The sequence below is a fragment of the Dreissena polymorpha genome, chromosome 9 (genome assembly GCF_020536995.1).
Source record: "Dreissena polymorpha isolate Duluth1 chromosome 9, UMN_Dpol_1.0, whole genome shotgun sequence".
Lineage (NCBI taxonomy): Eukaryota > Metazoa > Mollusca > Bivalvia > Myida > Dreissenidae > Dreissena > Dreissena polymorpha.
This window is the reverse complement of record NC_068363.1, coordinates 62,719,978-62,736,799: the sequence shown is the minus strand read 5'-3', so window position 1 is coordinate 62,736,799 and position 16,822 is coordinate 62,719,978. Positions and strand designations below refer to the sequence as shown.

General features: G+C 35.1%; 3 protein-coding genes across 5 annotated transcripts in view; 2 read left to right on the top strand and 1 right to left on the bottom strand.

Annotated features, from left to right (window-relative positions):
- LOC127844767 (E3 ubiquitin-protein ligase Su(dx)-like) overlaps positions 1-11,419 on the bottom strand; it is a 63,385-nt gene extending 51,966 nt beyond the window's left edge. For both annotated transcript variants that reach the window (XM_052375227.1, XM_052375228.1), the window contains exons 1-3: positions 11,258-11,419; positions 1,284-1,380; positions 82-229 (exon numbers count right to left, since the gene is read on the bottom strand). In XM_052375227.1, the coding sequence (XP_052231187.1) occupies positions 82-229; positions 1,284-1,347 (212 nt within the window). In that variant the 5' untranslated portion in view covers positions 1,348-1,380; positions 11,258-11,419. The remainder of the gene's footprint in view (positions 1-81; positions 230-1,283; positions 1,381-11,257) is intronic.
- Positions 11,420-11,529: 110 nt separating this feature from the next.
- Positions 11,530-16,822, top strand: part of LOC127844768 (engulfment and cell motility protein 2-like) — an 88,513-nt gene continuing 83,220 nt past the window's right edge. Inside the window, exons 1-2 of one of the 2 annotated variants that reach the window (XM_052375230.1) lie at positions 11,530-11,565; positions 16,512-16,673. In XM_052375230.1, coding sequence (XP_052231190.1) covers positions 16,566-16,673 — 108 coding nt within the window. In that variant the 5' untranslated portion in view covers positions 11,530-11,565; positions 16,512-16,565. Of the gene's footprint in view, positions 11,566-11,643; positions 11,663-16,511; positions 16,674-16,822 lie in introns of those variants that run through there. The other variant, XM_052375232.1, reaches the window with a different exon arrangement.
- On the top strand, positions 14,020-15,231 carry LOC127844772 (uncharacterized). The gene is made up of 2 exons (XM_052375238.1): positions 14,020-14,217; positions 14,378-15,231. Exons 1-2 carry the CDS (start codon positions 14,080-14,082, stop codon positions 14,864-14,866), a joined length of 627 nt encoding a protein of 208 aa, XP_052231198.1. The 5' UTR covers positions 14,020-14,079; the 3' UTR covers positions 14,867-15,231.

Here is a 16,822-nt window from a genome sequence, read left to right as displayed (position 1 = left end):
GATAAATCCAACCTGAACCAATTTCACACAACCAGTAATTACAATCACACTCCATAAGAAATAATGACTATCAGCTCTTACATGGTGAATGCATCATCCCATTTTGGGCTCGTAGTTTTCTTGCACACTTCTGTTTTTCTTGGAGGCTGCCCATCCACACACAGCTCTGTGAATGTGTCCACATTGCCAGAGAAAATCCCAGTATTGGTGGCTAGCTTGGCAGAGTGCACTTAAATGTAAATATGCATACAGATAAATCAACTGTAGCATGGTACAGCATGTTTACTTCAAAGTAATTGTTTTATGCATTGCAAATTTCCTCACTGATATCTGTACACCCATGCAGTTTCATATTGAAATCTTGTAACTATTTGAGATGTAGCCGTGAAAAGTTACACAATACAAACAGCAATAACTCTTATTTACAAAAGGGTTATGGTTCTTGTGCATGGCACTTCTCCTCGTTGATATCAATACACGTCACCAATGAAGTTTCATGTTAAAGTCTTGTATGGTATCTGAGACAAAGCACAGAAAAGTTACATCATACAAAAAAAGGCAATAACTCTTATTTGAGAAAGTGTAGGCTTATGGTTCATGTGCATAGCACTTCTCTTCATTTATATCTATCCAGTCAACCCATGAAATTTCATGTTGATATCTTATATAGTTTCTATGATAAAGCCATGAAAAGTTTTGTGACGTATGATTTGTTGCATTGATATTTTTACAATTGAGTAAAGCTATATGTCAGGGGTATATCGATGATATTGAGAACAGCTACTTATTGACATGTTTTAAAACAAGACATAAGTCCATTATTTTGCTGAAATACCTTTTTTGACTATTAAATATAGACAGATCTATTGATAAATAATAAAAACTTATATTATTACATGAATGACCTGACTTGTTATATTGTGATCGCGATCAGTGTATCCCACAAACCACAATGTAACAGATCTGAAGTGTATATGAATTTGATGAAATAAATAGAATAAAAATAAAGATAATAGAAGAAAGTGTTATGGAGAAATACAGTTTTATAGCAATGAATAAGCGCAGATTTTGATTATGTACATGTAGAAAGTTTTTAAGATTTAAAAAAAGGCCGCCCAACTTCTTCACAAACACATTTTTAACGCAAGCTGCATATGCAGTCATAGTGGTATTCGCCCAGTCTGGTCAGCAGCTAACTTTTCAGTTTATGAGACCAAGAAACCTGGCTGAACATTGCACAAGACCCATTTTAGCATAACATCACTCTTATGTATGCAGCTTACCATTGATACTGAGTTGTGAGAACTGGACGTTGCTGGTTCCTGATGCTGCAGCTGCTTCTCCCATTATCTAGTATTATTCTTTCACTATTCACTGCAACTAAAATGAAAGTTTGCTTAACATTAAAAGTTTAAATTACTTTTAAACACTGAAAAAGATATAATACTTGTTTAATTTGAGCCAGTGGTTTCTATGATCCAACAAGACAATTTACAGAAATGCTTATACAATCAATAATTAAAATAATAATTATTTCTAATACAGAAAGAATGGAAAATTTCTGCATCTATGATGATAGACCTGAATTATAAAAAATGTAAAATGGACCTCACTTGTCACTGTAACAAAAACATATTTAGACTACGTATTTTTAAATTATTTAAATTATCGTACAGTGCCTCAAATCGAGTGTGTCCTGGTATCGAGTACTTTGTTTACATTAAGGAGGCTCTCGTGATGATGTCACACGCATGCGCTTCAATAAGTTAGTTTCCTTAACATTACTATGCTTGATAAATACAAACACAACATAATGGGGCACATTCAGGTATTATTACATTTCAAAATCTTATGTCAACTAAAATAATGTAAATGTGATTATGTATCTGTGTTCATACATTTTATTGGTTCCCTTCATTAAATTTCCTCATAAATTGTAAAGTGAAGCAGACGACCGTGCTAGAGTAAACACGAAACTTGCATTTATTTGATATATTTTTTTTTTAAATCTTAAACTTTCTCCTGATTCTCGAAAAGTGCTGCATGATAAATTCTAGTATAAGACCTATGCGCCCACGTGAAAGAATAACCCGTCTCGATTGCAGGATAATTAAAGGATATCTTTCAAAAGTAACATATATGCTGAAATTTATTTGAACAAATGTTGACTTTTGTGTTTCTATGAGCCCTCACAAGAAGAAAGACTGATAGAACAAAAACTTGTTAAATTGCAAATAAAAGTTATAAAAATGTGGAATTACTGTTTAAGTTTATATAAAATACGTTTTCAGTGAATCAAATTTTTTAGTTAAGCAGGCCTTATGCCTATAGCAATCGAGCACTTTCCCTTTCTGGTATGACGTCTTGATTCGAGGTAAACACGCACATAGTGGATGTTATTCCGGTTGTATATGGAAATATCAGCTTTGCGTGGTTAAACACGCAGTAAAAACAATATTGACATGGATTTAACAGGACATATTTAATATTTGAAAGTAAATCTTTTATTGCTAGGGCTATAGATAACTTTTGGGGTATATAGGGTAATCGACCTCATGTTTTTGACAACAATAGAGTTTTTGTAAATTCAATAGTTTTAGCAAAACATTTCACCCCATTCGTTGGAGCTTAATTGGGTTTTTAACCCTCGGTTTGTTAACTCAATTGGGCAATTTAGGGAATGACATAAATACTATAATAAAAATCTACTAAGGTTACTATATTATTTATACAAATGAAATCCAAAAAGGTACATGTACATAACAACAAACAATTACTGAATTTCTGATCAAAGTTCATTTATTTTTGTGTTGAATAAGACCGAGTTCCTGAAAATCGCTGCATAATTGATGAAGTTATAATGGCTGTTCAAAGCAATGAACCCCATTTTCGGGTCATTTTGAGTTGAATACATTGAAAATGAAAATAGAAATCTGACGGGTCTACGAATAAATGCAATAATACCCCAAAGATTGATAACAGCTAGAAAGACTGCCTTCTGATCTTCATAGGATGGCGTATAAACTCTCCGGTACATTTTTGCACGGAAAATAACCAGTCTAAATAATACGCCCGGTGTTCGTAAAAAATGCGTTCTTGACGCAAGTTTTTTTTACGAGAATTACGTTATTAAATTTGTATTTGCGTTTTTGTACGCTTTATTTTGAATTTAATTAAGTTTTTGGTTAATTTAATTGCGTAATAACGCAAATACGCTTGCTATCTATAGTCCTGTATTGCCTAATTGTTTGCTTGAAGTCAGAAATTGTTTTACTGGGTTCCTGAACTGCTCAATACTATCAAGTAACTATTACCGGATCAGTAGCATAATAATGTTGTTCTGGTGAAAAGCAATTATACATGTTTTGATACTTTTTTTTACACCAGTTTGATTAAATATTACCTTTGCTTACTGTTTTAGAGCAAAGACTTATTCTTAAGCGCAGGCAAAATGTATTTTTGTGATACTTTTGTTCGCCTCAGAATTCATGCATTAACCGATCAGTTGTAGCCATAACGGATCACGTGATCGAAACCAGGAGGGTATCTCACATGCTATTTTAACTGTTGAAACATGAACTGTGTTGTTTACAATGTCCAAGTACCATTGCCAGTTATAAATTATAATCATTTGTTTCGTTATTATTTGTTTTCTATATGTTATCTTGTATCTACACTTTCAAATGCATGACATTCTTGTGTGAATTATCTGTTGAAAATCCTAAATAGATCGAAACGATATTGGCATCTTATAAACCATGTAAATTGTTTGAATTATATCTTATCATCGATATTGAACATAGAGCATAAATAAAACATTAAGAATGAGATAATTTATTGAAAGACTCAACAAGATTTGCATATATTTCAAAATAAACTAGAGCTTTGTCACCTTTGTCACAGACGTGACAAATACCCCCACATGCTGCATTGACACATAATATTTTGCATGTTGTCTTCACAAAAAACAGCGGAGACCATGCTAAATTTTTAAACGCACTAAGTGACCCCTTGACCTAGTTTTTGACCCAGAAAGGCCCATGTTCTAACTTGGCCTTAAGATCATCTCCATAAAACTTCTGACCAAGTTTGGTGAAGATCGGATGTAAACTACTTGAATAAGAGAGTGGACACCATGCTGAATGTTAAAAAACGCACTCAGTGACCCCGTGACCTAGTTTTAGGCCCGGAATGGCCCATGTTAAAACTTGTCCTAGAGATCATTTTGATAAAACTAGTGACCAAGTTTGGTGAGGATTGGATGAAAACTACTTGAATTAGAGAGCGGACAACATGGTGAGGTTTAAAACGCACTAAGATCCCTGTGACCTAGTTTTTGACCCGGCATGACCCATATTCAAATATGACCTAGACATCATCTAGATACAACTTCTGACCAAGTTTGGTGAAGATTGGATGAAAACTACTTGAATTAGAGAGCGGACAACATTGTGGTGTTTAAAACGCACTAAGTGACCCCGTGACCTTGTTTTTGACCCAGAATGACCCATATTCAAACTTGCCCTAGACATTATAAAGATACAACTTCTGACAAATTTTGAAGATTTGGAAAAAAAATTGAAATAGAGAGCGGACAACATGGTGAGGTTTAAAACACACTAAGTGACCCCGTGACCTAGTTTTTGAGCCTGCATGGCCCATGTTCGAACTTGACCTACACATCATCTAGTTCCAACTTCTGACCAATTGTGGTGAAGATCGGATTTAATTAACTTGAAATAGAGAGCGGACACCATGCTCAATGTGTAAAACGTACTAAGTGACCCTGTGACCTAGTTTTTGATCTGGCATGGCCCATGTTCGAACTTGGCCTTCAGATCATCTAGATAAAACTTCTGACCAAGTTTGGTCAAGATCCGATGAAAACTACTTGAATAAAAGAGAGGACAACATGCTGAATGTTTAAAACGCACTTAGTGACCCCGTGACCTAGTTTTGACCCGGCAAGGCCCATGTTCAAACGTGGCCTTTAGATCATATAGATACAACTTCTGACCAAGTTTGGTGAAGATCGGATGAAAACTTCTTGAATTAGAGAGCGGAGAACATGCTGAACGTTTAAAACGCACTAAGTGACCCCGTGACCTAGTTTTTGACCCGGCAAGGCGCAAGGATCATCCTAGAGGGCGACGTAGGCGACTTTGTCGCCTTACGATGCTTGATATCGCTTTCTGATTACATCTTAGCGAAAACAAAATCGACGACATTTTCTTATATTTTCTCCTTTGATAATCTGCCGCACGTGTGCGCAATGCCGTCACTAATACTGCCATTGTTTGCTGTGTGAAAATATCGGTTATCTGATCTACTGATAGCGAGAGGATTTGCTACGCATCACTGACCGCTGATGCAAGTTGCCTTGGTTTATTCCAGTTGAGGCATTGTGTACACGCCGGTCTAATAGACAATAGTGTAATTGACGTAACCATCTATGTATAGAATGACAGGCTCCCAACCTCGTTTACAGTTTTTCAATCGGCTCTTGTAATTTGTCAAGGCTGCCGGGAACCAATACAGCCATTGTTCACATGATGGTCATTTATTGTTATGCTTGACGATTTGTACAACTTAAAACAGTCCGAATCTCACTGCTTAATTTCAGTCAGAACATATTTGAGTACTGAGCTTAACAAATATCACAAACAGAGAAACAGACTTACACATTAAAAGTGTAATCCAAAAACGCAGTCAAGCACGTGGGAACATTCCATTAAAAGTCAATGACGCCATTTAAACATAAGAATTACCGGCATGTGACACTCAGTTAGGAGAATTACAATTTGGGGTATTTCAGAATGTACAGATGTGTTACATCAATTTATGTATTTATAATCGAAAAAAAAACACAACAAATCTTGAAATAATTAAGCTATGGCCGGCATAGAACATAAACATGTATTGTTGAAGAATCTCCCTCGAAATGTTCGGGAGGTTTTTAAGAGTACAAGTTACTCTCTGTCGTTATTCAAATTGCAAATTGAGACTGCTGCATAATGCAGAATTAATTGGGTTAAATTTCCAATTTAAATTCAGTTAAAAATGTGCATATGCGAAAAAAATCGAATAGAAATAACCAAATGCTAAACAGTGACTTATTGTGCGCAATGGGGATGAAATATAGCATTACGAATATATACTTAACTATTTGTATTGTTATTGTTATGCGTTTATTATATCGCCATGAGACATTGTCCGGTCTTTTAATTATTGATTTCTGATTGGTACTGACATGAGCAGTAACTGATGAAACCTCTTCGGTACTGTCCGAAACCCGTACAATCTATGGATGTTGCTAATGTCCGAAATCTTGCTATTTTAAACTATCTATTAGCAAAGTAAAGCACTGCAAAATTGTATTTTAAAGCAATATGTCAACCAAATAATAAATTGATTGCGTATTTGCTAGGTTACAGGTTACTGGTTTTAATTTTCTGCCGTCAAACGATATGCATGTGCAGAAGACGTATATCGACATGTTTTCGGACAGTCGTTTTCGGATACCAGAGCTCCAGATAAGGATTTGTGAAATAAGTAACGGTACTGCCACTGACAGAAAGAAAAGGAGTAACGCTAAAAATCAAATAGTACCTGTACTACCATATCCAAAATAGAGGTAGTACTGTACTACCCGTGTTCTTGGATATTGAAGGGTGTATAACTGACTTTACAGAAACATTTGCAGCAATTATAATAAATATATTTAGCTTCTTAAACAATTACTTAATAAGGTTTTCCATTCTGAATTATGATCATTTAAACTCATGACTTAATACTATTTCTTTTATTTTCTTGACAAAAAATACCAGCCAACTAGTAAGCTAAGTAAATGAATACTAATGTCACTGTTTCATCTCAAAAGAATAATTGCTTTAGCAGCTAACTGTCAAATCATATTTGGTTTTCCAATCTTCCACAGTTTTTGTTTGGATCCATTTCCTGTTGTGTTTTCTTACGTTTTTAGCCACCGATGCAATCAAATCGTTTAATATCAGTGCGACAATGTCTTGTTCTGGGTTTACAGATTAAATGTCAGGATGGTCAAGACAACTGTATGTAGCCATTATATGACAAAAAAGTGTGTGTTTTTTAACCGCTTTTGGGTTTAGACGGCCTTCCCATGCGCGCAGACATATTGTTTTTGACGGGTTTACGAGTAATTGGAAATCAAACAACAGAATAGATAGTAATATCAGAACCCAGTCTACAACTTTTCGGTAATTTAAATTAAGGAAAAGCGCCGTTAGGTTAGAGACCGAAAAAATCAAGCTGCGCTGATGCGGACGTATCAGTACGGCCAGATTGTTTTTGCAAATGCGTAAAAGGAAAATTAAAGTCGTAATTGTACGTCCAGTTTATAAAAATAAATGCGTAAACCTTCATGAAAAAGCCGTATTGACGACTGTACGGCGCTTATCTGGAGCTCTGGGATACGAACGGTTCGTCGATTTTAATTATTTTTTTACGTCCTTTATAACATTCGTATAGAATGATGAATAAACATGCAATGTTACAGATGGTCTGGTTGACAATATTTCGCAATGTACTAACCAGAAAGACTAAAAAAAGAACAATATGCTAGGGCTCTGCCCTATATTCCCTTTATCCTACATGCTCAGGCTCTTGGCTTATTAGTAATTACATATGAATGAAATGTGTATTTTGGCCAAATTGAACACACGTTTTACAGTTTTTAAGAGAGCAATATCTCTTTAACATCATGGCAGTTTAAAATAAAATGTTTAGTTTTAGTTAGTGTTTCAGCATATTTTATTTCAGATATATGTATGGTTATTAATTGTGAAACATTAATATTAAAGTACCTTTACGCGTGTGATAAAAGGTCCGCTCACTTCTCCCCAATACCATTGGAAGGAGAAGTCACTTCTCCCTAAAATTTTGGGCTAGGCTGATCCCTGAAGGCCCATGTTCAAACTTGGCCTAGACATCATGTAGATACAACTTCTGACCAAGTTTTTTGAAGATCGGATGAAAACTACTTGAATTAGAGAGCGGACAACATGCTGAATGTTTAAAACGCACTAAGTGACCCCATGACCTAGTTTTTGACCCGGCAAGGCCCATGTTCAAACTTGGCCTTAAGATCATCTAGATACAACTTCTGACCAAGTTGGTGAAGATCGGATGAAAACTACTTGAATTAGAGAGCGGACAACAAGGTGAGGTTTAAAACGCACTAAGATACCCCGTGACCTAGCTTTTGACCCGGCAAGGCCCATGTTCGAACTTGGCCTAGACATCATGTAGATACAACTTCTGTCCAAGTTTGGTGAAGATTGGATAAAAACTCCTTGAATTAGAGAGCAGACACTTAATATGGACCGACAGACAGACAGACCGACCGACAAACAGACAAGTACACTCCTATATACCCCCTAAACTTCGTTTGTGGGGGTATAAATATTATCAATATGCATATTATCACGCTTGATCTGTTATTGCCCTAATTCTTCATTTCATTTAAGGTGTTGCAAAATCTTAAACACGAATCAAAACTTAAATGGACTTTTGCAGGCAGAAAGACTACTAAATGGCCTTTAAATTAATGTGTAAACTTCTGACTTTCCAACATAGTTAAAGCATGTGGCCGCAAATAATGTTCAACCTTGATTTGGAAACGAGACGGAAGTCAATAAAGTCATGTATACACGTAAGCAAAACATACCCAAATGTTTGACAAAGAGTAGCTCCGATTACGACTCAATGAATGCGTTTTAAAGAACAGCTCTTGAAGATGCAATGTGCAAAAAATCATCGAAAAATGTCAACTTTTTATCCCGATACGCAGTCTTGATCATCAAAGTGATCCGCTTAGTATGGGTAATGATCCGGTAATGGTAACATGACTGTATGCGGTAACCGGAGGATATATTAGCCTCGAGTATCCTAACATCGTGGTAATAAAGAAAGTCGGCCTCACGCGACGTAAACTGTCAAGAGATCTTGGCGGTTCAAAACTTAAATATTAGTTTGGTTATCCGTTAATGTTAACTACGGTAGATAAAACAAAAAACAAGCAGCAAACTATTACAAAATATACGTTTTCATTGCATACCCATAGCTCAGCGTCTTGGTCCCTGTGTATCCTAAGTTTGTGGTAAACCTTCCAGGTTAAAATTGATCAACTTTCGGTTTCAAAATTAACATACTCATTTGCATACGCGGCCCTAGAAAGGTCACGTCGTCTGCTCAGTAAACGAAAAAAATGGAGGCAACACTTAGGGGCGTTATACAGTACAGCCAAAGCGGCACAAACATAATCCGCGGCTACGCCACGGCCAGATTTTTAGTACGCGGCGGCCGAATCGTGTGTTGACGCGGCATCGATCCGCGCAACAACGCCGAGTCTGTAGTTAACCTCGCGTACTTTCGCGGAGTAAATCCGCCGCATACGTACGCGGCGGATCGAGTGAAAAGATATCCACCTACATGTGCATACATGTATGTGTAGCGTAGAATTAATTTACGCGCAACTGTTAATGTTTCGTTCGATTATCATTATTAAATTTGCAATCTGAAACACACTTCTGAATTTTAATGCTAACGCGACATTTGGCAAATTCTAGCGTCAAATAAACAGTGCTAAAATATCCTTTGTTTCATAAAAAGCACGCTAAAATTATGCAGACATGAAGAACATCGTTTGGAAAGTTTGGGTGTATTTTGTGTTGTATAAATACATGAACATCACGTCAGGCGTAAATCCCGTCTTCAGTGGGAAAAAAACGCCCTGATTAGACGTTATTTCATCATCTCTATAAATAGTAAATAATGCCAAAATGTATTTGATACTAAAGGAAATATCGAGAATGTTTGTGTATCGTAAATATTTACCAGCATTTGCTTCAAAACTGGAATATACGGGATTATCGGGTAATTAGTAGTAATATTAACTATATAATATGAACAAAATAGAATGTGTTTGTATACGCATATTCAAACAATAGTTATAATAAGCTGATTATTAACAAAACAACAAATATGTCGTCACTGTCTTGATTATTGATGTGGCTTCAAGCTGCTAATTTTCTCAGCTTAAATATAATAGCAAATTCAACATGCAACTAATTTATAAATCCACCATATGCAGGAGCCTTGACCACTTGTATGTGCGAAAACATACGTGATTTTGTTTATGTGTGAAATACATACACTACGGGCGGGAAACAAAATTAATTGGCCCGACACTTTAACTATGCTTACATGTTTATGCTAATACAATCCGCGCACAATAAATTTATTATGATTTTAATAATTATTATAATTGTTCTTTCAAAATTTGTTAACTACATGAAACTAATAATTTTTAAAAGATTTTTTATTTCATGATGCGCATCGACTCAGCATCATGTCGCGGATCGTGGCATGCCTTGGCGGACAGATGCGAAGTTTCGCTGCGAAATGCGACTTGCCGCCGCATACTTACGTGGCTTCAACGACTGACGTGGCATCGACTCGTTTCACCTTGTCGCCGCGGATCGCAAAATACGTTTGTTCCGCTTTGGCTGTACTGCATCAGTCATTTTTCATGTGATATGAACATGAAATAGTAAAATATCCTTTTTTTTATAAAGGTGGTAATACATTTATTCTTATTTACATGTTTGAATCGCATTTTCGTTGAATTTCTTCTCGGACACTCTGTAAACAAACCGCTGTAACTTTTGACATAAGTCGCACGCTGAAAAATAATGCACGCGACGAGAGGTCACGAGAATAATGGATACCACGATGTTAGAACTCCCACAATGTTGAGATACTCGACGATACACAAAACATCATCACATGACTTTTCTGGAATATTCTGTGTTTAAACAGAAGAATTGACAACATTTGGAAAGGGATGGAAACTATTGTATTTGAATGCAAGTTTTTTTATTTATTGTTTTTAATTGCCATAATCACCTAAATTATGTCTTCTGTAGAATTCATTAATTTATTCTGCTGGTCAAATATTTTGAGTAAAAAATATTAAGCACAATCATATATTTGTGTCATATTTGGTTCTGAGACTGTCAATTGGATTATTATAAGATTAGAAATTAGAATAAGAAGTGAATATAACAGATTTGAATTCTAATATTTGGTTGATTTAGGATATGTTTTTCTAGGTTGTCATTGACAAAACAAAACTGGAATTTCACATTTATATGTCAACCGTGTGATAAGACAATGCTTTACATAATAAAATAATGTTATATAAGAAAGAAATACCTACATTTTCAAATAATCTAAACTATTGAAGTCCGATTGTGTCGCATTTCATTTTTGACAAGTTGTTTTGGACTCCATACCTGAAATTAGATCACGTGATCGTGTTGTTCGGTTAATGCAATTTATTTATTTTTTACATTATCTTTTTAAAGGTTTGATTGAAAATAAAGTATTTTAAAATGAAAAATCAGACGTTTAGATGGCATTCTTTAAGAATATATGAATATATAATTTTATGTACAGTCTTTAAATCCGGAAAATACCGATCGCCAATGTTACGACTATATAAAATTTCAGTTAGTCAACAAGGAAGTAAGTGCTCAATGAAATATAATTTATAGTAACCTTTTAAATAAAAAGTCATTACAAAAGAATATCGTTTCGGTTGTACTCAACACATTGAATTATAGTAAATTAGTTTCTATGACTTTGCACAAGTGTCATACTTGGTTTATTTGTTAAAGGGACCATTTTTTCACAGATTTTGGCATGAATTCAAGTTTGTCATTAAATGCTTTAAATTGATGTAATTATTGGAACTCAATAGCTAATGTAAAAACAAGAATAAAGGAAAAAAAGAAAAGAAATAATCCTTAGCTGCGTTTGTACAACTTACACTTGGAGTAAAAGTCTTGCACTTAAACCTCTCGGCCATCAGTGCTCATACAGTGTTTGATGTATTTGATACTTATAAGCAATTCTTGTAATGTTACAAACTCATAATAACAATATCAACAGAACCCTCCCAATTATTCAATTGTTTCGCTTTTGTAATACTTTATAATTTCAGGGTTTTAAATCGTCATAATATGCATATAATTGATATTTTAGAGCATGATACATGTAAATGTTCAGTACAGCAATTTTTTTTGCCCAATTGGGAAAAATATTCTCGAAAACCCCTGAAATTGGGAAATTGGTGTGTTAAAGTTTTTGCACCAAAATACTTTAAAATTGATAACTAAGTGTTGTCAAGTTGTCAATGCTATATTTACTTATGTTCAAGTCATATAGCTGCATAGGGAAACCAGCTTAATGTAATTAAAAAATGAAACAAAATTAACTGTGTTGGTATGATATCTGGAATTCATTTGTATACAATAAAGGTCAACAGTTCTCCAGCTGTGCCTAAATGGAAGGGCGCCGCCCCTTGCCCTCCTGAAGCCCCACTCTGCCCTTCTGGTGCCCCGCCCTGCCTTTTTATTATTAAAAAATACTATTATGTATTTTTAGCTCACCTGTCACGAATTGACATGGTGAGCTTATGTGACCGTGTGATGTCCGGCGTCCGTTGTGTGTGCATGTGTGTGTCCGTGTGTCCGTCAATAATTTGTTTGTGTAGACAGTAGAGGTCACAGTTTTCATCCAATCTTTATGAAATTTGGTCAGAATGTTTTTCTTGATGAAATCTGGGTTGGGATTGTATTTGGGTCATCTGGGGTCAAAAACTAGGTCACTAGGTCAAATAATATAAAAACCTTGTGTAGACAATAGAGGTTACAGTTTTCATCCAATCTTTATGAATTTGGTCAGAATGTTTATCTTGATGAAATCTGGGTTGGGATTGTATTTGGGTCATCTGGGGTCAAAAACTAGGTCACTAGGTCAAATAATAGAAAAACCTTGTGTAGACAATGGAGGTCACCGTTTTCATCCAATCTTTATGAAATTTGGTCACAATGTTTATCTTGATGAAATCTGGGTTTGGATTGTATTTGGGTCATCTAGGGTCAAAAACTAGGTCACTAGATCAGATCATAGAAAAACCTTGTGAAGACAATAGAGGTCATAGTTTTCATCTGATCTTAATGAAATATGGTCAGAATGTTTATCCTGATAATAACTGATTTTGAATCGTTACAGGGCTCCCGCTGCTGTTTGCCAATGGCGAAAGTTTAGCAAATTCAGCGAATTAAATACCGTAATCGTTTTTTTCCTGACAAATGCAGTCCCAGATAATAAACTCTTTCAGCTGTAGACTGTGCTTCAATACATCGCCGTGTTATTGACCCGAAAAATTGATACGCAGTCGGCATTAACACCAGTCAGAACCGGTCATCAAAACAAAGGAAAATGACTGGTGTGAAAACAAAACAATGATGTAATCGTACATCTTATTGGCTTAAATAAACAATAACATCTGATTAAAGATTAAAGATTGCTGCCAATTTCAATCAATTTGAGTAAAAGCCGTTAGCGAATTATCAACTTAGTCACACAATGATTGTAAGTAAAGAAGTTGATAATTGATTTTAATTTGAGAAGTTTGTAATGTTTGTAATGACTAAAGGCTAAATGTGTTACAATTGAAACCCTTGACATTTTCGGCGAAAGTGTCGGAAATTGAGACTGCCATTATGACGACCATAGGCAATAAGCGTCCTTTGGACTCTGACGAATCTAATGACACTCTCTAAAAAAAATCAAATCTGATAATAGATCATTCAAAGATGTTTGACTTTCGAAACTCAAGTGGTTAGACTATAATGCAAAATCAAAAACGACGTATTGCAAAATATGCATACAGTTTCAAAAATCAAATTCATTCACTTCGAGTGTAGTATGTTGAAAAATGACAACATTTCAAAACACGAAAAATCAAAAGGTACTAAAAAAGAATGACAATCAATATTAAAATGAATATACATGAACAATTTTAATATTATTAATTATATATTAAAAATAACAATAATATTTTGTTATGTTAATAATAAATATATATTGACACTTTTCAAAATGAGCTTTTTGTTTTGAAATTTAGCATTTTTAATTTTGTTTATTTCAGATCACAAAGAGGCCTCACAAGCTTGAAGTCTGAAAACATCAATGACAAATGCGCAGGCTGCAGCAATATCCAAAAGTGAAGCGGCTGTAGTGTCGGCTATGACTAATGTGTACTTTGCTGCACAACATACTCTCGCATCATCGCTGGTTCAAGACCTGAACAGATTGTGTGTCTTGCAGGTAAAAAAATAAATAAAACATCTTTAAAACAAATTTGATTTGTTTTAAATTGATTGATAAAATTTGATTTTGTTTAAGTTTGCTACAAATATTGAGCAAAATATACTTGAAATCATAAATTATATTTTCAGGATGCAAATTTGTATTAATATATTTTCAGGGTGCAACCCAGCTCAATGACCTTCGAGTTGACAGCCACACGTCATATGAACACAGCTCCAGTGTGTCGGAATTTCAAAACTGTATGGCAGACGTTCTGAGGAGTGATCTTCTCCAGAAGATACAGACATCATGCAAGTACAGTATCCAGATTGATGAGAGTACAGACATTTCAGTGAAACAAAATTTAGTGACCTATGTTAGACTTTTGGAACCTGATGAGTTTGGAATGGCTTTGCCACATACTTACTTTTTAGGTGTGGCTGAACTTCAAAGAGCAAATGCAGAGAGCATATATGAGAATGTAGTTAATTTGCTTGGTAGAAAGGGAATTGACATCCAACATCTCAGAAATTCTATTAAAATTGAAAACTTGGAGAACTTGTTGATTTTGTCCATAGACAGCCCACCAATGGAAAAGTTTGATTTCAAACGTGCTTTCAAGATTTGGGCTTCATTGAAGTTGAGATGGATTATGGCCTTCTGCTAAAATGTATGTTCAGGATATCATGTGCCAGGGTTTTTTCTGCCAAATTTTGGGAAAAGGAGTGTGACTAAATTGGGAATTTTTTATCGACAAAATTGGCCATTTTGGGAATTTTTGCTTCGATGAAACGGCTCATTTGGGAAAAAATTGTGAATTTATCATGCTTAAATAATTCAGTGGTTTAACAAATAAATTTGTTTTTATTTGTTATTTTGACTTCTTTAAATAAACAGATGCAATATTGGGCATGTTCAAGGTTTATTCAAGTACTGCAGTTTTGTTTTTCAGTTACAGTTACATTCTGAGATAAGAACCGAACAGTCAAAACCTTATAGCAGATATTTTTACCAAAACAAACACTGGTTACTCACACAAGTTATAAGACACTTCATTCTTAAAAAAAAAAAAAAAATTTTTTTTTTTTTTTTGGAAATTGGGGGAAAAAAAAAAAATTCGGTTTGGGATCGGGTCCGTTTGCTTTGGGAGTGCCTCCGTTTTCCGGATGCACAGACAGTGCTGAAAAACCCCTGTGTGCTCATGCAATGTAAATTTATCATGTGCTTATTTTATGAACATGTGCTTGAGTTATGATGTGTGTATATCTATAAATGTTGTGTTGTACTGTTGTTTTTTTTGTTATGCACACATGATGTGGATTATGGCCTTCTGCTAAAATCTATGTTCAGGATATCATGTGCTCATGTAATTTATAATATTCTTATTTTATGAACATGTGCTTGAGTTATGATGTATGTTCTTCTATAAATGGTTTGTTGTAAACTGTTTATTTTTGTAATGCACACATGATCATTATAGTAATAAACATATTAAAGCTTTGTTTTGTAGTTTCTTCTTCTACACCCCTTAACCTAGACTTCCTTATGCTTTGCTAAAACTTTGGCTACAGTTTCTAAAATTTGGCTAAAAAAAATTACATTTGGCTAAAATGTTGGCTATAGAATTTTTTGGGCCAGGGGGAGCCCTGATCGTATATGGGTCATCTGATCTGGGGTCAAAAATTAGGTCACCGGGCCAATGCTAGTAAAACCCTGTGTAGATGAAAGAGGTCACAGTTTTCATCACATCTTAATGAAATTTTGTCAGAATGTATTAATTAATGACATCTGGCTTGGGATTGTATATGGGCTGATAGAATTTAAGTTGATGTGGCAAGGTTAGTCAGGTGAGCGATTCAGGGCCATCATGGCCCTCTTGTTTAAAAACATTCTACAATTTATTAATATCTTATAACATTGTAATTATTTTATTCCTCATGATAAACATTTTATTCGCATGGTTTAATAATAATTGCAATAATATTCTAACAATTATTAAAAACATAAAAATAAATATGCAGCAGGGAGCATACGCTAAAAAGTGCCCTCTTGACAAAGTTCTGCCCTTTGAAAGTGCCCTTTTGTCAAAATAGCCCCCCCCCCCCCGCCCTTTTCAAATCCTAGCTGGAGCACTGGGTCAAAGTAATATAGTATTATAAAACGAATCATACTTATAGCCTTTGATGGCATTTTAACACAATAATTCCAATTTTTAGACCTTAATCTGCTATTTTTCCCCACCCAATAGGCACCAACCCCCTTCCCTAAGGACTCAGAAAAAATTGCTCTCATTTATCCCTATTCCTTTTCAGAGAAGTTAATCTCATCCAATCAAGATCTGACTAGCCAATGTTGACCTCATTCTGATGGCCAATAATCGTGCGTCAACGGGGTCAAGAGGTCATTCCGAGAACATGAAAAAGGTTGCCGTGACGATGCCCGGGCAGCAGGCCCTGTTCCTGGAACTTGATCAGGTACGAATGTTCTCCTTAAGGCCTAGTTTAAGCTTTATTTATTTCACCTACTTCATGTGTTGTGATAGATGGGTTTGTGTGTGTGTTTATCAGTGTTTTATGTGGGTGTTGGTGGTTGTAGGTGCGTGGGGGGATGGCTGCTGTGCGTT